The 21,706-nt window shown below is 34.0% G+C and overlaps 2 protein-coding genes across 2 annotated transcripts in view; both read left to right on the top strand.

Annotated features, from left to right (window-relative positions):
* Positions 1-6,536, top strand: part of LOC134843703 (serine/threonine-protein kinase N2-like) — a 234,593-nt gene extending 228,057 nt beyond the window's left edge. Inside the window, exons 12-15 of the mRNA XM_063859940.1 lie at positions 3,239-3,455; positions 3,753-3,904; positions 4,575-4,794; positions 5,118-6,536. Coding sequence (XP_063716010.1) covers positions 3,239-3,455; positions 3,753-3,904; positions 4,575-4,794; positions 5,118-5,513 — 985 coding nt within the window. The 3' untranslated portion in view covers positions 5,514-6,536. The remainder of the gene's footprint in view (positions 1-3,238; positions 3,456-3,752; positions 3,905-4,574; positions 4,795-5,117) is intronic.
* A 77-nt stretch (positions 6,537-6,613) lies between these two features.
* LOC134844914 (muscle M-line assembly protein unc-89-like) overlaps positions 6,614-21,706 on the top strand; it is a 72,673-nt gene continuing 57,580 nt past the window's right edge. The window contains exons 1-4 of the mRNA XM_063861741.1: positions 6,614-6,779; positions 14,411-14,432; positions 14,627-14,703; positions 15,057-15,114. Of these exons, the coding sequence (XP_063717811.1) occupies positions 6,692-6,779; positions 14,411-14,432; positions 14,627-14,703; positions 15,057-15,114 (245 nt within the window). The 5' untranslated portion in view covers positions 6,614-6,691. The remainder of the gene's footprint in view (positions 6,780-14,410; positions 14,433-14,626; positions 14,704-15,056; positions 15,115-21,706) is intronic.

Below are 21,706 nucleotides of genomic sequence, written 5' to 3'. Positions count from 1 at the left end.
TATCTATCATCTACTGGGCCTTTCTGTTGCAACAGACATTTTGAGCATGTTGGCATTTTAAATCTTATCGAACTTTGACTTTTAAGTTGGTTGTAATTTTGCCAAATCGATATGTCAAAATTTTGTTTTTTCTTGTCTTTTTTTGGCCTAGTAGGTTTCTGTTTTTTTTTAAAATATTGTTTCAGTGGTCTTTTATTGCGTAGTTTGAGGACCGGAAAACTTTTTGTGCGCTTGTGTGCGTTTTGAGGGAAAGAGGAAATGAAGGGTTTTACTGTATTTTCGCCTTTGTTACCGCTTGATAACTATAATTTCATATTCAATCGATCATCCGGCTCATCTGGTGTAGAGTTAACACAACTGCTTGAGACGGCAAAGTGTTGTGGCTCAAATTCTGACGGGACCTGTTTTTTTTTGTAATGAGTTTTTGCGCTTTTTCGGACTATCGTTTTAGCTGTTTGTTTTTTTTTCGGCTTAGTTCACGTTGCCCAATTTCTTTTTGAGGCTCAGCTTTCTCCCAAGGTGCTGTAACACCCATGCTTGAGACGAAAAAGCCCGGGAGTTCGATTCCAGTCGAGACCTATTTTTTGCAAACTGAAAAGTTTCGGCTAATATAGATTATGCACTTTTTGAATTCAATTCAACCCAAGAAAAGTTTTGTGAATTGCGCTCTCCAATTACTAAAACGCAAATGACGCGAAAAAACGTGAAGGTCTTCTAGTTTTGAATTTAATTTTCATACTTTAAAGCAGATAAAAAATTTTACCCACTCATCCAGTTTTTAACAGTCGATGAACTTAGTTCTGAATCTTATGTAAGTCGTGATGACTGTGTTCTTTTTTTTTTCAGGAAAACTCATAAAATTTGGTCAGGCTCAAGTTTTTACGTGACTTGACTTGTGATTTTTTTAAGTTCAGTTTATTTCCTTTGTTAAAAGAAAAGCTAATTCTACTATCGAACAGCAAAATTGTAAAGGCCACTAAAACATTATCGACTTCTGATTTTGAAAATGAGTTTTAATTATTTTATTCCCAGCGAAATAAAAATTTTATCTTCGACCAAGTTCTCTCAAATTAGGTTAATTTTATCCAAAAAAAAACATTCATAAATGGTTTTAGAAGCCGAAAGGGCTTTTAGGCCATCATTTTTTTTCTTCGAAATTCGAAAGTTAAGATTTTTGTCAAAAAGCAAGTCAGTAGCTTTTTTTCGGTTTATTTGCGTTCAATAACTATTTTTCCAACTTTCTTTTGGGCATGTTCTTAAATTGGTTCAGTTTTAGCAAAAGAGTGTCATTCATATTGGTTCATGGAAATTCGGAAGCTGAAAATTGTTGGAAAAATTTCATTTTTTTTTTCAGTTTTCTTTGTTCTTTTGAACTTTTCAAACTTTTCTTTTGAACTTGGCTATGCTTTTTGTCGGCGTAATTTCCACACAAGGTGCTGCAAATATTTTTCATTTGCTGTAAGTTGTTTTCATTGTAATTACAAGTTTTATTGATTTACTTCTTTAATTTTGAAGTTTTTTAGCCGTGACAATGTATATTTTGTTTGTTTTGTTTTAGCTTACAAGCTTTATGTGCACGAAATAGTTTGTTATTGTTTTTATTGGCTTAGTGGCCTACTTATTTTGCGTTTTTGTTGCGAAATATTTTTAACGTCCCCTTATGGAAACGAAAGTACGAAAAACTTAAAGTTTAGCAATTTATAGCTCGTTGTAACTGAAAGTAGATTTGTTTTCGGCTCAACAGAAGTTTTCTTTAGCTTCATTGCCGATTGTTTAATATTTTTTTGACCTTTTTTGTTTTTTTTTTGCGCAGGCAGTTATTTTTTTTACTTTAATTCTTTCGACTAGCATTTGGTAACATTTCTTTCTGCTAGCTTGCAATTACTTTTGTGGTATCGCAAGTGATAGCACGCTTTGCATTGCATCTGGGAAAGATTTGTTTTAATTGTTCCTCAAGATTCAATGAACGTAATGAAGACAATAATTATTTTGGTCGTTTTTGCTTCAAGGAAAAATTAAAAATTGTTCACACCAAATTTAGTGTTTTAGTGCTTGACTTAAGTTCAATTCAAATTCATTTAGTAATTAAAAAGAAGGCAAATTGCGTTCTCCAATTTTGAAAGGGGAAGTGGCCAAAAAGTTTGAGCTATTTTAGTACCGAATGTGGATCAGTGTCAAGGAACAAAGTGATTGTTCTTTGTATAAGTCCTGATGTTTTTCTTAGGAAAGTCCTAAAGTTGGTTCACCCTGTTCTGATTTATCGCGGTTTTATTTTTGGTTTCTTTTTAAGTGCAATTAATTTCCTTTGTTTATGTGTCACTAAAAACGTAAATGTAACTAAAAACGTGAATGCTTCCTAGTATCAAAAATTGTATTAAAAAATTGTATTGTTTCCTAGTATTCAATTTTCCAGGGAAAAACAACAAATTGTATTTGATCCAGCTCTCTTCAAATAGGAAAATTTTATGGAAAAACATCGATCATAAACAATTCTTGAATTTAAAAGAACTTGTGGGTAAAATATTTTTCTTTACACTAACGCGCGTAGTGTGTTAGTATGACCTTTTTTCAACCTAACTCACAAATAAAAGTGCTCATTTGGTGGCACTTCTGCTATAATCACAATCTGCAGTAGCATTGAAAATTTCAAAGCATGTGTTCTCTGCTATATTTGTGTCTAGTGTATGCCGTTATTTAAGCGAGCGTAGCTGATAGGGAAGGATGTGAGACTCTAAATCTCGAAGTCGCTGGCTCGAATACGACGCAATGCAAAATTTTTCCTAATTTGAGGCTTATTTCTACTCGTCTGTGTCATAAGTTGAAATGCTTTAAAAAATTTTAATCGATTATTTTCGGTTTGCTTGTTTGTTCACACTTTCCAACACTTTTCCATCTGTTGACTGTTTTTAAATCTTAGACTTCCCAGGGTAATAAAAATTTACCTATAGATCCAGTTTTTTTTTTCAAATTTGGTCAATTTTATCCTAATGAAGTGTCAAGAATAAGTTGTTCTGGAAATTTAAAGATATTTTTTTCCTTTTTGCTAGTTTTATATACAGTCTACTATTTTTACATCACCAGTAGTGCAAAGTTCCTCTTCCCCGCTGTGGTAAAAGTTAAAAAAGTTAATTTTTGAGGAATTAATTTTCTGGTATATTCAAGTATCTGAAAGCTCGTTGACGCAATATGTCGGGTGTTATGAAAAATAAAACCGATTTTGTGTGAATGATTTTTCTAGACTCAAGACGGTGCTGGGTAGGGGTCACTTTGGAAAGGTCATTCTGGCGGAGTACAAAAACACGAACGAACTGTTCGCTATCAAGGCCCTTAAGAAGGGCGACATCATAGAGCGCGAAGAGGTTGAGAGTCTGATGACGGAGCTGAAGATATTCGAAATGGCTAATAAAAACAGCCACCCTTTCCTCGTACAGCTATTCGCTTGTTTCCAGACGAAGGTAGTTTAACTAGGTTACATTTTGAAAGTATCACAGAGTGATCTGAATATATGTTTGCTGCATCTGTAATGCAATTTGAAAATTCATCAAAGAAATTGTTTTTCGCCAGTTATTTGAAAAAGAAATTGACAATTAGAACGCCGTCAGACCTAAACATGATTATCTCTTTTGTTGGCAAAATATTCAGTTTTCAACGTTGGAATTCCTTATTTTCAATCCCAAGTTTGTTGAATATGGTTCGATTAGTTACAGAATAACCGATAGCTTACAAAGTTGTTATTTGATGTTTGCTTGTAGGACCACGTGTGTTTTGTTATGGAGTACAGCTCAGGGGGAGACTTGATGATGCACATCCACCAGGAGGTATTTAGTGAGAAGAGAACGGTATTCTACTCTGGCTGTGTAGTGCTGGGACTGCAGTTCATGCACGACAATGGAGTCGTCTACAGGTAATATTGAAACCAATGTCAGTTGACTTAAGAAAAGAACTCTTTTGCATAATGACCTATCAAAATGACTATATGTAAGGATAGATAACTCTGTAGCTTCAAATCCAATATGCCACGAAGTTTGGACACAAGTATCACGCGAGATATGATACATAAAAACTTTCTTGACATGAACTCTGAATGATAAACGAACTAGGATAGCCAGTTGCTCTGCAAGTGGCACAGAATATTCCGACCTCAATAATCATAAGAAAAGAAATTCAAATAGAAAGATAATGATGACTGGAGTACAAAAATTGATGTACAGAACAAAAAATCTTATTCAGGCAAAAACCAGAAAAACGCGCTAACATTATTTCATCCATGTCAATGGTCTTTCAAATGGCGTAATTCAGAAAAAGCGCTAACATTATTTCATTCCTCAAGGGTCTTCCAAATGGCGTAATGGTCTTTCAAATGGCGTAATTCAGAAAAAGCGCTAACATTATTTCATCCGTCAAGGGTCTTCCAAATGGCGTAATGGTCTTTCAAATGGCGTAATGGTCTTTCAAATGGCGTAATGGTCTTTCAAATGGCGTAATGGTCTTTCAAATGGCGTAATGGTCTTTCAAATGGCGTAATGGTCTTTCAAATGGAGTAATGGTCTTTCAAATGGCGTAATGTGTTGTAGAGATCTGAAGTTGGACAATTTGTTACTGGACAGCACTGGCTACCTGAAGATAGCGGACTTTGGCCTCTGCAAACCTAACATGTTCCATGGGGACCGCACGAGTACCTTCTGTGGCACCCCGGAGTTCCTCGCGCCTGAAGTGCTCACCCAGCCCTCTTACACCAGAGCCGTTGACTGGTGGGGGCTTGGTGTACTCATTTATGAAATGCTCATCGGAGAGGTAATCATTTCATTCTAATGTTCGCATTCATCGTTGATGCTCAAACGTATTCATCAAGTTCCAAACTATCATATAGTCTGTCTTTTTTGGGGATTGCATAATTGTTATCTATGCTTAATAGTTGTATACGCAAAATAGTTATTTCATTTACGAAATGCTTGGTTTACTCATTTTTAGTGAATACATCTCATAATAGTCCATCATTTATTTACTACGAGTTTCTTTCCTACTATGATTAAAAGCAACTCCAAATCTTACCTTGGGGACTAACTTATTTTACGAATATAAGATATTAATTTATTGTTGGTGAATCACTGTTTCAGAGTCCATTCCCTGGAGACGATGAGGAGGAAATTTTTGATGCAATTGTCCACGACGAGGTTCATTACCCCAGGTTCCTCTCAGCCGAGTCGCTGAGCCTACTTCGCAAACTACTGAGAAAGAAACCCGAGTCCCGTCTCGGATACTCGGAAAGAGACGCCGAAGACGTCAAATCCCAAGCCTTCTTCAAGAACCTAAACTGGGAAGACCTGCTGATGAGGCGAATCAAGCCGCCATTTGTTCCGGTTATAAATAACCCGGAAGACACGAGTAATTTTGACGAGGATTTCACGAAAGAAGCACCGGTTCTGACGCCCCCAAAGGAAAACCCAAGACCACTCACAATACGCGAGCAGGACGAGTTTAAGGATTTCGAATATATGACTGATTGGTGTTAGCAAGCCAGCAAACTTGGAAGGAATTGATGGGCTTTGTTATTTGCTTATAACTTCCACTATGATTCTGTACACTGAATGAAGTTTGAAATTTATCGAGCGTAGATTTTTTTGGATCTCCTGTAAAAAGAATTTTATCATCTCCCTTCCGTGCTTCCTGAACTCATCATCACGTTTCTTAGTTTTATATGTCATGATTTTAAATTAAGTTAGCCATTGGATTTAAGTTGGAAAAGATATTAAAAACGGCTGTAAAATGAGATCGAAATCCATTAAAACAGAAGGTTTACAATGAGTTCATAGTTGGCTAGCGGTTTGAACTTGACATATTTCTCGAAATGTGCATTAATAATCTATTTCAACTTTATGGTATACATCTTCCACTTATTGTCTAAGACTTACTTTGTCCATTTGAAAAGAGGTTAACTTTAGCTTGAAATCATCAGGTAAAACGAAGGCCAGTGCCTTAAATTGTTCTAATGCCATATTGTACTCCAAAAATTTGAGAATACTAAATGTTTTTTTAAAAGCATGTGATCAAATGGCCAGTAGCAGGAAAAGTTCTGCTTCAGTTTTGCTACATCTAAAATAAAATCTTGGTCTTAAATTTATGTTAATTTAATTTTGTAGAAATATTAATGACGAACTCCGAGCAAGTTTATTTCAGTTTGAAAATTAATTTTCGAGCACTTGTTTTGAGAAAAGTGTTCGTCATATCATTGAAACCTGAGCTGTTTTCATTGCGTTAAATATCTGTAAAAATACATAATAATTGATAAACATCTTGCTTTCAGTAGAGATGAAACTATGAAAAAATGTTTCAATTTAGTTGTTAATTTGCATGTAGTTACCCTAAATAACCAACCTACCATAGTTGCATTAACATAACCTTAACTTTACAGTAACCCTGTACTTTTGGCATACATTCTTTTTAGATGGTGCGAGTCAAATTTCTTTTCACGCCTACCAGTTATAAATAGCTCTTCTTTTTTAAAGATCAATAAATTGCAATTTTTTGATTACTCACTTGTCAAATCACCGAAGCTTTGTTTTAAGAGGTGAAAGTTAGATTCAATCTTTTTAAGTATTTTTTTTTCAGTGACTCATGGAAAATTGAAATTAGAATTTGTGCAATTCCTGTTAATATGAACCGAGGAAGTGATTAGTCAACCGATGTCAAGATGAAGCCAAGTGATTGGTCTAAAGCGCGCGAAATGGTTGTTAAAGTAAGCGATCTGCCCGAAGGAGTCACAAGATGCTTCACCAAAGGTCAGTACTATTTACACTTGCGAGATCAAGTGTTTTGTAATCGGGAACTGACTTTTTTTTCGTAAACAAATTTTCTTACACATTTGTAAGAATTGTGAAGTTGCTTTATTAAAAAAATCTCAACAACTTTGAGACAGTTTCGCTTTAAGCCTAGAGGTTACGCGGTTGCCTTTCTACCCTAAGGTCTGGGCTTTCAGTCCCGGCAGGAACTTTCTTTTTCAGTATGTATGAATTGAAAATTATTTTTTTTTCCGGGAAAATTGAACTGTCTGACTTTCGTTTTTCTGCTTATGCTGTGTCGGCTTCGTTTGCGTGTTGCGGATTTTTATTAGGTTGTCAACTATTTGCATCCCTGAACCGCGTGTTTTTGATTTACTTCGGTAATTTGGAAAATTAATGGCCCTGACGTAGTATGTTTTTCTTCGTTTTTTTTTCGCTAAAAACTTTTATTCGGCCTAAATGGTTTCGGATTATGTTGTTTGTCGGCTTAGTTGCCTTATTTTGTGTCGCTTCGAGAGCAAAAGAAGATTGATTGTTTTTTGAGAAATGAAGGTTTTTTGTGTTGCAAGGTTTCAAACTTGAAAAACTTAATTATTCAAATTTTTTATGACAACAATTTTTGGTGGCATTTTTTTATTTTCAAATCAATGTTCGTCTTACCACTTGTTGTCGGTTTTGTGGCGCTCTGTTAATTCTAAAAGCTTATTCTATACTGGTGGTTGGGTTTTTTCGACTGTGTTTCTGAAGTTCTTTTCATTTTCGATCTAGATTTGGTTATTTCCGTTTCATTGCTATTAAGAGTATTGAACGTAGTAAGTACTCTTATAGATGTCTTGCTGATTTTTTTTTGTTTTTTTTTTCAAGAAAAATTCTTAAATTTTGTTCACACTCAATTTTGTTTTTTTTTTTGCGATTTGACTTGTGATTTATTTTTAAAATCAGTGCATTTCTATTGTTAAAAGGAAGGAACTCTACTATCGATCAGCAAAACTGTAAATGTCACGGAAAACGAGATCGACTTCTAATTTCGAAAATGGAAATTCATTATCAGATTTCCCAGCGAAATAAAAGTTTTACCTATTGATCAAGTTTTTTCAGTTTGAGTTAACTTTAACAAAAAAAGTGTCCATCATTAATTGTTGTTCAAATCCAAAGAGATTTAAGGCCATCTATTTTCTTCGAAATTCAAAAGTTGAAGGTTTTTGGAAAAAAAATAGGTCTGCTTTTTTTTCATCAGTTTCCTTGTGTTCATTACGCTTTTGCGACTGTCAGGTGGCTATATTTTGCTTGCTTGAATTGCTGCTCTTGCGTTGTATTGCAAGCGATGCGAAGCTCCCCTTCGCTTGTGTTTAATTTCGGCTCAATGGGTGTCTGCACAGTTTTCTCTCGGCTTAGTTGCCGCTCGATATTTTTTCTGAATGATTATTGAAGTTCGCGATAATGTTTTTGACATGATTTTATAAAACCAATCTTCTTTCCAGCCAAACCAATGAAATTTTTGCCTGATGAGATTTCAATAGTTTTTAACTTTATCCATCCGGCAGCTTTCAATATTATGCTTGTTGGTAGCGCAATTCGTGCGAAGCTCAGCTTTGCTTCGTGTCAATATGGAGGCAGACTCAGCGCCAAAAATGGACTCAATGAACTCTACGTTACATTTACTACCTTCTAATTAGTGCTGGCTATGTTATAATAAGAAGCCATTTTTTTAAACCCTTGCGATCAGCAAAGGGTATTGCAATCGGGTACTAGACTTTTTCATCGGGTACAAGACTTTCTCCCCGTAAATTACTTTGTTCACAGAAAGGCGAAAATTAGAAATTGTAAGTTTACGCTCAGCTCATAATGAATTGAAGTTTCTTTGTGTACCCGGTACTCTTGGCTCGGAGGTAACGAGTAAACCTGGGACGGCAAGGGTCGTGGGTTCGATTGTGGTCGTATGAATTGTTTTCTTTTTTCAAACTAGAAATTTTCCTTTCCAGAAAAACGTGGGCATATTGTTTGTCTGCTTATATTTTCCGACTTAGTTGCCGCATAGTAGAATTGTTTTTTTTTATTGTACGAAATGTAAACCGTAGTTGTTTTTATTGTGTTTTGTTAAACTTCTGATGTCTTTAATTTAAGTAAACGTGACTTCGTATATATAATTCTTTTAGCTTAAAAACCTCCTTCTGTGAAACTGATTTCGGCTTATACTATTGGCATAGTGACCCACTTTTGTATCGTTCCAAAGAAACATAAATTTAATGCTCACCTCAGGATCGCACAAAATGCTATAAATCTTAAATTAGAAAATTCTGTTCATGACAACAATTTTGTCTTCAGTTCTACGGGATTTTACTCACTTTTTTGGCTCAGTTGCCGATCGATTTGTTTTTGGGTTTTCGTTAAACGCCCTCTTTTGTGTTTTAGGACAAATTTTTTGGAAATGGAACATCATTGAAGACAAAATCTTAAAGTCTTAGTTATGGTTTTTTCATTTTTTCTGGACGTAATGGCTATCCTTTTATTTCCTGCCTGCTAGCTTGCAATGCTCTTTTCATTTGTTGTTTTCAATGTAGGCTGTGTAGTTTTTACTCAAATTTCTTAAATTTTGTTCACGCTCAGTTTTTGTTTTTGGTGGACAGGCCTTTGTTCCAACTAAAAAATGTGAATAAAATTTTTTGCTTGGCTTTTTTATTCAGGCAAATTTGATCTTTTTATGATATTTGTCAGAATTTTTTAAAGCATCGTAAAGATCTGGATGTTTTTAGCTAAAATAACAAAAGATATTTCACTTATGGGTACAATAATTTGTATTGAAAATGAAGAATCTGCGATAATTAGCGATTATATATTTTGTTTTTCATAATGCGAAACAGAATAATAATCCGGCTCAGAAATATTCCTTAATTTAATATTGCGTTATCAGACGCAAAATTCTTCCGTGCGTATTTTATCTAGCGTGTTTATAAGAGTCATGAACGCAGTGAACACTTTTGTATAGGTCTTGGTGATTTTTTGTTAAAAATAGATGAGCGTAGCGAAGACTCTAATGGGGGTCGTGATGATTTTTTTTCAAGGAAAAGTCTTAAAATGTTCTTATAACAAAAGAAGTGCATTCATTCATATAATTGCACATATGAATACCCTACGATATATATGCACTGTTTCAAGTCAAGTTCATTTGCTAGATGGTATTTTTTCATTACAGTAAAAGGTATCATTTCAGCAACATATCAGTTCAATCCAAGTTCATTTGCTAGAAAGTACAGTCACGGTACATTGATGTTGCAATTTTTTGTTTTAAACAAGCAGAAGTAGTTTTTGTCATTTTATCGGCAAGTATGCGAAATAAATGATTGAATTTTCGACACATGTTAGATTAAAACATTTGGAAAAAGCCTACCAGATCAAATCTTGAGACATTTTAATTTGAAGGCGTAAAATAGCCAGAACTAGTGTGTTCTTTCAGAACAGAGATGTCCTTTCTCTGGAAATTATCTCAAAACCAACGCAAATTTTAATATATGTGCTTAAATTGTTTCTTTGGGAAGCTGATGATCTTCCCATAGTCTCTTAGTGGCTGAAAATCGACAGCCAAATGAATTGAAAAACTTACGTGGTACGGCGTCAATCTGATTTTGACCGTAAAGATCAAAAGGTCTTTGGCGCTTGTACTAGAAAATTTGGATACAAATTAGAAACAACAGAACTGCTGATGAGATTTCAGTGCATGGATTGAAGATGTCATTTTTACAAAAAATCAGCTGGATTAGTTGTTTTGTTGGCTTGTTTCGATCATCAGCTCAAAATTGCTCCTAAAAATTTAACCTTTTTTTGACACCGGACCAAGTAAATTTTCAATTTTTTGGCTGTCATTTTTCAGTGGTCTAGAGACTAACTGATTATCATCAAATTCCTGAACAACCTATTTGAGCCCAGAAATTCAAGTTTCTTGTATTATTTTGAGGACGTTTCCAGAGCAATAACACCTGAAACTAGTTATAATTTGCTGTTTTTTCCGCCTTCCTTGATCCGGTAAGCTGCTCTTTGAAAGCAACAAGTTGCAACTTCTATGTTCCGTGACTGTACGCAAAATGCATGCACTCTTTAGTTATAAAAGCTGACATAGTGCAAAAAATGTAATCGATTTCTAGTTTCGAAAGTGGAATTTAATTTTTAGCGGAAAATGGTATATATTTTTTTAAAAAACAAGTCCAATTTTTCTGTTTCTTTGCGTTCATTGACTTTTGACTCTTTTCCAACTGTCTGTTGGCTATGTTTTTTCAGGAAAAGTCTTTAAATTTTCTAATAACCACAGAAATGCATTCATACCTAATAATGAATTTCTGAATGGAATGCACATAAGTAAATATGCACTTGTGAGTTCAATTCAAATTCATCTGCTTAAGGTTAGGTAAATTGCGCTCCCGAGATAAGAAAGCTTAAATGGCGCTAAAAAAGTCAAAAACTTCATTGACAATTTCCAAAAACAATTTCCAAGCGGAATGAAAAGTTAACTTTTGATCCAGTTTTCTCAATTTTGCTTCCTTGTATCAGAAAAGTGTGTATTAAAAATTGTTCTTGAAATTCATAGAGTTTTTCCAAACTAGGTTAGTTGAAAGATTCTTGAAATTCAAGTTTAAAGGCTATATTTTGTCTTTGAAAATGCTGAACCTTTTTCAACTGTCTCTTTGCTACGTTTGTTTTCTAGCTTTTGTGTAAACCATGAAATTGCCTACGTTTGGATCTATTATTTTTTCATGCTTTGATTGACATATTTCCAGTCTTCTGTGGCCAGTTTGCTTAGTTTCATTTTGTGAACGTGAAGTTTTGTAGCAAGGCGTAATAACAACCGGTTCAGGTGTATAAAACAGTTACGAGCTTTGGCCATCTATGCCAGCTTTAAGGCGATCTATTTTTTTCTTCGAAGATCGAAAGTTGATTTTTTTCAAAAAACCAGTCAGTATCTTTTTTCTGTTTATTTGCGTTCCTTAACTCTTTTAAAACTGTCTGTTTGCTTTAAAAAAAATAAAAATTAAAATTTATATAAATTGTTTAAGAAAGTTATAAAAATTGTTGGCATCTCAGTTTGAATTTTTTCCGAAACTATTTAAAGTTTCCTTTAGAAATTTAAATTTTTCTTCAGTCTGTTTTTTAGCAGTTTTTCCGAGATAAGAAAGCTTAAATGGCGCTAAAAAAGCCAAAAGCTTCATTGACAATTTCCAAAAACAATTTCCAAGCGGAATGAAAAGTTAACTTTTGATCCAGTTTTCTCAATTTTGCTTCCTTGTATCAGAAAAGTGTGTATTAAAAATTGTTCTTGAAATTCATCGAGTTTTTCCAAACTAGGTTAGTTGAAAGGTTCTTGAAATTCAAGCTTAAAGGCTATATTTTGTCTTTGAAAATGCTGAACCTTTTTCAACTGTCTCTTTGCTACGTTTTTTTTCTAGCTTTTGTGTAAACCATGAAATTGCCTACGTTTGGATCTATTATTTTTTCATGCTTTGATTGACATATTTCCAGTCTTCTGTGGCCAGTTTGCTTAGTTTCATTTTGTGAACGTGAAGTTTTGTAGCAAGGCGTAATAACGACCGGTTCAGGTGTATAAAACAGTTACGAGCTTTGGCCATCTATGCCAGCTTTAAGGCGATCTATTTTTTTCTTCGAAGATCGAAAGTTGATTTTTTTCAAAAAACCAGTCAGTATCTTTTTTCTGTTTATTTGCGTTCCTTAACTCTTTTACAACTGTCTGTTTGCTTTAAAAAAATAAAAATTAAAATTTATATAAACTGTTTAAGAAAGTTATAAAAATTGTTGGCATCTCAGTTTGAATTTTTTCCGAAACTATTTAAAGTTTCCTTTAGAAATTTAAATTTTTCTTCAGTCTGTTTTTTAGCAGTTTTTCCGAGATATGAAAGCTTAAATGGCGCTAAAAAAGTCAAAAACTTCATTGAAAAATTCCAAAAACAATTTCCAAGCGGAATGCAAAGTTAACTTTTGATCCAGTTTTCTCAATTTTGCTTCATTGTATCAAAAAAGTGTGTATTAAAAATTGTTCTTGAAATTCCTAGAGTTTTTCCAAACTAGGTTAGTTGAAAGATTCTTGAAATTCAAGCTTAAAGGCTATATTTTGTCTTTGAAAATGCTGAACCTTTTTCAACTGTCTCTTTGCTATGTTTGTTTTCTAGCTTTTGTGTAAACCATGAAATTGCCTACGTTTGGATCTATTATTTTTTCATGCTTTGATTGACACATTTCCAATCTTCTGTTGCCTGTGTCGCACGGATCTCAAGTTACGTGAAGAATTACTTTTCTCTCTGTGAAAGGAAGTAATCACTCTTCCTTTGTCCGTAAATTTCCTGTTTTCATGGCCGTTGATCTTTTGTGAGCCATAATCTTTAAAAATAAACCCGTATCTACTACACTAAACCATGCATGCTGTATACCATTTATAATTATTATAACTGATGTCTGATAATATTTTATTCAAAGCCACTTGTGCTCTAGATGCAAGTCTCTTTAAACTGCGCTGTATCTTGTACAAGCAATAGGCGGCTAATATATGCGAAATGGTCTGCAGTTGCTTCGATGGTGTTTCTACATGTTATCAAGAGGACAAATTTAAGCTGAATTGGTATGGGACCCTTTCAGGTTGTTTCCTTGTTATCGTGTTCTACTTTCTACATCGTTTGATAGATGAACGTTCAACTAGGAAATGCATATTGCATGCTGAATCTAAAATTAATGTCGAAGAAGCTTAGTGGCTTCTTGGTGAATTCAAAAGCGATAGTTGAAGATGACGGCTCATCAGTTTGTGATACTTAACGTATGGAGTAGTAATATTTACTTGGCTTACGTTAAGTTTACAGATTCCCGATTAGAATTAATCTAAAGTGTGAAGTAGAAAGTGATATGCTTTGGAAAATGGTAGAAAGAGGATAGATAACTATAACTTTCTCAGCAATCTCCTCCACAGTCTACAGTTTGCTTAGTTTCATTTTGTGAGCGTGAAGTTTTGTAGCAAGGCGTAATAACGACCGGCTCAGGTGTATGAAACAGTTACAAGCTTTGGCCATCTGTGCCAGCTTTAAGGCGATCTATTTTTTCATTCTAAGTTCGAAAGTTGAGTTCAAAAAACCAGTCAGTATGTTTTTTCTGTTTACTTGCGTTCATTAACTCTTTTACAACTGTCTGTTTGCTGTGTTGTGTCAGTTCCGCTAAACTGTGAAATTAATTATCATGAGTAAACTCTGTACTTTGGCGTGCGTCGGATCGAATACCGCCGGAGCAATTTAAATTTTATCAATTTAAATTTCTCGATTTAAATTAAAATCTTTCATTTAAATTGAGTGGGCTCATGATTTCACATTTAAAGAAATTGAAATTGAAATAAAAATTTGAATCAATTTAAATTGTTTTTTTTTAAATGGACATCACTGAAGTTAATGTTAGTTTTTAAGTTAATGAAAAACAAATTTGACAATTCGAATACCACTAGTTTGTTTGGAATTTCAAGTTGAAACTCTTCCTATCGAATGACAATTTCACGCTTTGAGAAAGTCTTTTTTCTTGCCATTTTGTCGATTTACAGCAGTTCAAATTCGTTCGATTCTGCTAAGATTTGGTAAACCTCTTTTGTGTTTTAGATGGCCGAGTGTTCTACTCATAGTAAGTTTTTTCTTTGCTTATATAAATTTCTTTTAATTTGATTTCAGAAAAACAGAATCAGTGTTCTCATTTTCCTTGCTGATCATTAAAACGTAGGAAGTTTTGCTAATATTGAAATTTGTGCTTTTACGTGTTATGATGAATCTAAATTAATTCAATGTCTTGCCACTCATTTATTCGTTTCCTGTTTTCAGTGAGAGAGATCGATACACTTCGTGGATACACCCTGTCACAAGACAGCCAATGGGGACGGGTTTCTTCCCTAGAAGAGGTTAGTAAAATAGGCTCGAAATTGTATTTTAAGGAATTGCATATTTGTCTTTTTGGTTTAGTTAAAAGAAAAGTTCTATTTGTTAAGAGAAAAGCAAATAACGGTCTTCAATTACGAAATCGTGAATGACTTAGTTTCGAAAGTGGACTTCATATTTCAGAATTCCAGCAGAATAAAAAATACCTATTGATTCCGGTTTCTCCTTTTGGGTTTGTTTTATATAATGAAGGGTCTTTCATAAAAGGTTTCTGAAAATCAAAGAACTTCAAGTGATGTATTTTTTTTCCGAAATGTGAAAGTTTAAAAAGAACATTGATTGACAATTTTCCAACTTTCTAATGGCTATGTTTTAGATCTTCCAAATGGTTGGGAACAAGCAATAACCAAAGAAGGTGCAATATATTTTATCGAGTAAGTATTTATTTCTTCTATATTGAGCGAAATTCTGCTGCCGTCATAAGCTGCCCTAGCTCTTTTTATTACACTCAAGCATTTATAGTTAATAACACAGCGAGCTTGTGAGCGAAGTTTCATATGATCATTTAATACAATCATTCCTGTGGCCTAAGAAATTAGACGATGAGCAAATTAGACGCATGCTACAAAAACGAAATTAGACGAATTGTTTTTTACAGATCTGGCATTTTAGACGTCACTGCTATGAAAAGGAAAGGGCCAATTAAATTTTTTCTTAAGAGTCAAGTTTCACAAATACAAAAAGAACATAAAAAATGACAATACCTATCAAAACAATTAGTTTAAATGAACATAAATTGTCAAATCCGAATATTACTGGAGAGTTTTAAATTGAATAAATTATGCATGATTGACATGTAAAAGTTTTGGCCAATAAAATTTTATTTTTCTCACGCAATTGTTTGCAAACATTTTAAATCTCTCTCACTTTCGTCCATTTTCTCAGAATTGCAGTATTGCAAAATCGTCTAATTTCCTTTTAGGTGCCTCCGTCTAATTTCTCAACCCCCTCATTCCTGTTATGTGATCATTCCAAAGTGGGGACAATTTAAGTGAATAAATTTGAAAATGCACGGAGCTTGTCACTAATTGGAGCTGGTAAATATTTAAAATATATTTTTTCAATTTTATGCATTTACGAGACTTCCAGCAGCAAACGGAGTCTGAAATCTTGAATGATTTGAATTAGAATTTTATTTGAAAATAAATAATCGAAAAAACAATCTGCAATTTAAATTTTTTCGGCTTACTGGTCTTTCCTCTCAATTCACGTCGGCTTAGCTTTCGCTCTGTTTTTTTTTGACAAACTTTGAAATATTTATAAAAATTGAGCATGAAAATTAGTCTTTTGTGGATTTTTTTTGTTTCTGGTGTTTGACAGGCTGTTCGTTTAATTTTTGATAGAAGATTTTATGTGTAGTTATGCCTACGCAATGAAATGTATATATATTGTGAGGCGCAGAGACAATTCAGCCACAGAAAGTTCAGCCGATTTGATATACAGACACTTCAGCCAAAAAAACTTAGACAATTCAGCCAAAGACAATTCGGCCTATTTAGATTAAAGAGACTTGATACAAGGAAAAATTAAAACTTTTCTAATTTGATTAGAGTCAGAAGGCTTTCAACACTTTAACAAAGAAATGCAAAACATCAAATAAGAAATTTCAAAGATCAAAACAAACTCGCTGTGCATAAAGTTTTAGGATATATGTACATTGAAGGTACAAAATTTTAAATACTTCTGTATATGGTCTCGATTGTAGTTTTTTCCGTTCTGAACAAGTTTCTCATTTGCGATTGAATACTTGGGTCTCGGTTTCTTGATAATAGCACCGGACATCAGTCTCTCCTCATTAATTTCGGCGTTCTTTTGCTCATCTTTGAAACTTAGGATCAATTTGGGGAGGGCTGGGTGCTTTGTGGATACGAATTTTTTGAAGCTGCCATCCATGCCTCCAATGTATTGTTCGTACGAGGTTCTCCGCTGAGCACCCGATTAAAAACGTTCCAATCGGCAATGTCAAATTTTGGTTTGACGCGTCTATTCTGTCTACAGGCACCAATATAGGTGTCTTCAAAATAGTCCGATAGACTCTGAAATTCCTCTGAGGGATCCTCTTTTCGGAGCGCCTCAAAAGCGAAAATAACGTCGTCAACGGGAACGAATGCCAAGTAAATCATTTTTTGACATTCAGTCGAAACTCATCATCGTCCATGTACTTGCGCGTATATCCCAGCTTTTGTACATTGCGCCATACTAGCTGGCCCAGGTGGAAGAAACAGAATTGAATTTCTGTATCAGGCTGCATTTTCCTTATGGCGTTTCGAACAGCGGCTTCAAAATCAATGACTACATTTTTTCCAAATTGCTCTAAGCAGCCAAAAAGTTTGAGTCTTGTTGGGCAGCAGTGTATACACCAAGGGTATAACTGCGTTTTTGATTACACTATGAATAGTATAAACTTGGTAGACGACATCTGGTGGCACTGAAAACTTTCCATCGCAAGGACAGATTTCTGACTGAGAGAGCAAATCGAGCGCAGGTAATGTTACAAAAACTAAAATTCGACTGTACGACTAACCAGTATCAAAATATAGGACTGTATCACCGCTGTGTGGGAGTTTGAAAGGTTCAGGAATTTCGTCAATGCTCTAAAGGTATTGTTACTAAGGAATTGTTTCTCTTTTGGCATTGTTTCTAAGGCTTGCTGCCTGATTTGTTTTATACTCCGAAGAGATGCTGAGTAACTCGGTATTGTCGGCGCTGCATAAAGAGGCAGGTCAATTTGGGCTTTGAAGACAATCTGGCGGGGAGCGTTACCAGTGTTTGCGGCTTTTTCTGAAATTTCGCTAGGAAATTTCTTAGTTTGAAGTTTTGAGGGGCTCGGTCAATGAGCGTGCTCGGTTTTTAAAGTGAATTCTTACTGTTCGTCCAAATAACCTTCTGCTCTGCAGTTTCCAGATGTACATTGCCATTTATTGAGACCGTTCTGAAGTTGGTTTTTCACGGTATCTATAACCATCAAGACATAGATGCTTTTTTTCCGCGTTCGGATAATACGTATTCCGTTTTACGTCAAAATTTGCTAAAGGTGAATGAATGAGATTGATTCAGATACTAAACAACCAGTTGTTCAAGCTAGTTACTAATGAAACTTAATCAATGTTAATTGTGTGAATGGACCATCTAACTGCAAAAAGTAGGCGTTAAACGCGGTACTGGTTTCTGGTTGGACAAAATTTTAATCGCAATTAATTATCTTTTAAAGGAGTTTTAGTTTCAAATTAGTTTCAACCAAATTACCTGATAGGCGGTTGCACCCTCCCCCGCCTAAGGCATGATAAGAATATCACCGTAACTGTGTGCCCAGTACGTGGTATGCGTGGTCAACCCTTTAACTGATATCCTTTTTGACCGCCTGTAAAATTCCCAATATCGGGTCTACTTTCGTGTAAATTGGTTATTTTTTAAGTTTTGTGCAGTTTTTGTTGAGTTCGATTTTTCCTTAGCTACTATTCTAAAATTGGAAACATAATGAGTTGCATAAAGTTTTATTATGTTTAGGTACTTTTGGTTCTGTTATTTTTTTCATTTGTTTTATGTGCAATTGAAAGGATTTAATTATAAGTTGTCTAATGAAAGCTTTGATGTTTTGCTGCATGTGAAAAGTTTTTGTGTGCAAGTTTTAAAACTTTTTAACTGTCTGAATAGTCTTTGGCCGAATTGTCTCACTCGTTTTGACTTAAATCAAATGAAATCCTTAATTCATTAAAACGGTTTCTGTCTTATTGAAATTTCTGTTCAACATCAGTTCCGACGTAATGAAAATTCGTAATATCTTTCCATGTAATGTTTATCTTCAATGCTTGAGGGTGTTTTGCGTACCTGGTTTTATTCTGATATACTGGTACATAATTGATATTTGTAGCTTATATTGTAATCAATCGAATTTTTTGTTCAAGTTGCGTTCATGCTATGCTTTCAGTTGTGGCATTGTTGAGTTCTTAGCCTCCATCACAGCTTACGACTGCTAAAACTTTATTCGTGTGAATGGATGTTGACTATTTTGCCAAAATTTTTTGGATGCTCAATAAAATTTTAAAATATGTTTTGTTCGACTCAGTTCATTTCGATCTACGAAGCTTGCATTCCGATGTATGAGTTTTGTCGCTGTTTCCATAATCAGAAAAAAATGAATTGCATATTTAAATTGGTATGACAATCTTTTTTAAAATATCCTTTCCATAGTTTATTTGCTGTAACTGTTTCATCTAGAATATTTTGCTAGACAGCAATGACCGCAAAGAGAATGGTCGGTTAATTATTTCGCGCTTTGAACGTTCGTTTTTTGAGATTCTTTTTCTTTGCGTATCATTCATTGTAATTCTCATATTGAAACAGAAAGCCGAGAAAATTTATATTTCAAATCAAAGTTTCAGAAGTTAAAGACTTACAGTTTTTTTGTTCGGCTAGCTTAGAAGAAATATCTTGATTTACCAAGCTAATGAGCTTATGAACTGACTTACATATCCGAGAGAAATTTAATGTTTACGATTGAAAACCGCAAAAATTTTTAGAAAAAGAGTTGGAACAAAACTTAAAAAAGCATTTGATTCTTATTTTTTCTTATCAGAAATTATATTTGACATCATGGAACAATACTCGGAGCTGAGTCAACACCTACTAGCGGTAAAGTAAGTTTGTTCAGAGGGATCAGAGGTGAGCTAATTGAAATCATAAATGGAAAACATTGAATATTAAGTAAAGGAAGCGAAATCGGAAAGTGAAATTAGCAAAGGAAAATTTGGAACGGGTGCAAAAAAAAATGAATGAGTGATTACAGGCACAGGACTGATATAGCCGAAAAGACTGCCTAGTGATCTGCAATCCCCTTTGACGCATATAAGAGTCAAAATGTACTATGTGACACATTGCGGTTCTTCAAGGGTATCGATTATTCAGCTGATGGAATTAAAGCCTGCCATATTTTACCCGGGACTGGCACTGATGTTTTATATCTATCAGTCATAGTCAAGTTTTTGTACTTCGACAAAAAGGATACTGGTCTCTCAGCTCGTTGGAAACTTTAAAAAAGGAGAATAGAATGGAATGGTAAATTTTTTTATAAATGAAAAATTACCACAGTACGAAGCAGAAATCAAAGCGGAGTTATGACTAATTTAAAAATGAAAAATCTTCACACACTGGGTTATCCTGCGATATGAACGAGTTGGCTCAGCTAAGCAGTTAATTAATATAATTGATTATTTTTCGTATGAAAGCAAAAGTGTTTGTGTACCTTGCGATATTCGTGGTGTGGCCCGAATGAACTATGTGTTGTCGTATCAAAAAGTATGCAGCAGTATTATAGAAAGAGACCTTTTGAAAACTTAAAAATCACATTTTCCTAAAAAGAAATCTGGAAATTTTGCGATAGTTGCGAAGTCTCCAAATTTCATATAATCAGTTTTCGACATTGTTTGAAAAAATTAATGTTCTTGGAAAACCACTAAAATTTAAATCAAAATTCAAGAGTCTTGTATGCTAATGAAATGTGTAAGAGTACCTTGCGATATCAGCAGGGTAGCGCAGATTTTTTCATTTTTCACTTTACTAAAAACAAAGTTGAAAATTTATGATCCATGTTTATAAAGAGCAATTATCTTCACTGCAATGTCCGCGGGGAAAAATTGACCTAAAATTTTGAAATGAAAAAATTATCCATAGACCTTGTTTTCCTTCATGTCTTGTTTTGATTTCAAAAAGTTATCGTCAAAGAGGAGTGATAATAGAAATTAGAAAGCGATAATGAACATGAATTTCAAAAGGTTATTTTGAAACAGATATAGGGTTAATAAGCCTCATTTGATATGAATTTTACTATTTCACAAACACATCAGGCTTAAGTAACACACCGTGCATGACAGAATCTTCAATCTTTAAAACCTCAAATAGAAATTGCATGCGAGGATTGTCTAATTGCTTTTAATTTGAAATGTCAAAACAATTTAGAATCATTTAGAGTCAGAACATTTAAAATCATTTAGTACTATGTGACACATTGCGGTTCTTCTAGGGTATCGATTATTCAGCTGATCGAATTAAAGCCTGCCATATTTTACCCGGGACTGGCACTGATTTTATATATCTATCAGTCATAGTCAAGTTTTTGTACTTCGACAAAAAGGATACTGGTCTCTCAGCTCGTTGGAAACTTTAAAAAAGGAGAATAGAATGGAATGGTAAATTTTTTAATAAATGAAAAATTACCACAGTACGAAGCAGAAATCAAAGCGGAGTTATGACTAATTTAAAAAACGAAAAATCTTCACACTGGGTTATCCTGCGATATGAACCAGTTGGCTCAGCTAAACAGTTACTTAATATAATTGATTATTTTTCGTATGAAAGCAAAAGTGTTTGTGTACCTTGCGATATTCGTGGTGTGGCCCGAATGAACTATGTGTGTTGTCGTATTAAAAAGTATGCAGCAATATTATAGAAAGAGACCTTGTGAAAACTTTAAAATCAGAATTTCCTAAAGAAAGCTGGATATTTTGCGATAGTTGCGAAGTCTCCAAATTTCATATAATCAGTTTTCGACATTGTTTGAAAAAATTAATGTTTTTGGAAAATCACTAAAATTTAAATCAAAATTCAAGAGTCTTATATGCTAATTAAATGTGTAAGAGTACCTTGCGATATCAGCAGGGTAGCGCAGATTTTTTCACTTTACTAAAAAAACAAAGTTGAAAACTTATGATCCATGTTTATAAAGAGCAATTATCTTCACTGCAATGTCCGCAGGGAAAAATTGACCTAAAATTTTGAAATAAAAACAATATCCATAGACCTTGTTTTCCTTCATGTCTTGTCTTGATTTCAAAAGTTATCGTCAAAGATGAGTGATAATAGAAATTAGAAAGCGATAATGAACATCAATTTCAAAAGGTTATTTTGAAACAGATATAGGGTTAATAAGCCTCATTTGATATGAATTTTACTATTTCACAAACACATCAG

This window comes from Symsagittifera roscoffensis, chromosome 4, assembly GCF_963678635.1.
Source record: "Symsagittifera roscoffensis chromosome 4, txSymRosc1.1, whole genome shotgun sequence".
In the NCBI taxonomy this organism is placed as follows: domain Eukaryota; kingdom Metazoa; phylum Xenacoelomorpha; order Acoela; family Convolutidae; genus Symsagittifera; species Symsagittifera roscoffensis.
This window is presented reverse-complemented; position numbering and strand designations above follow the sequence as displayed.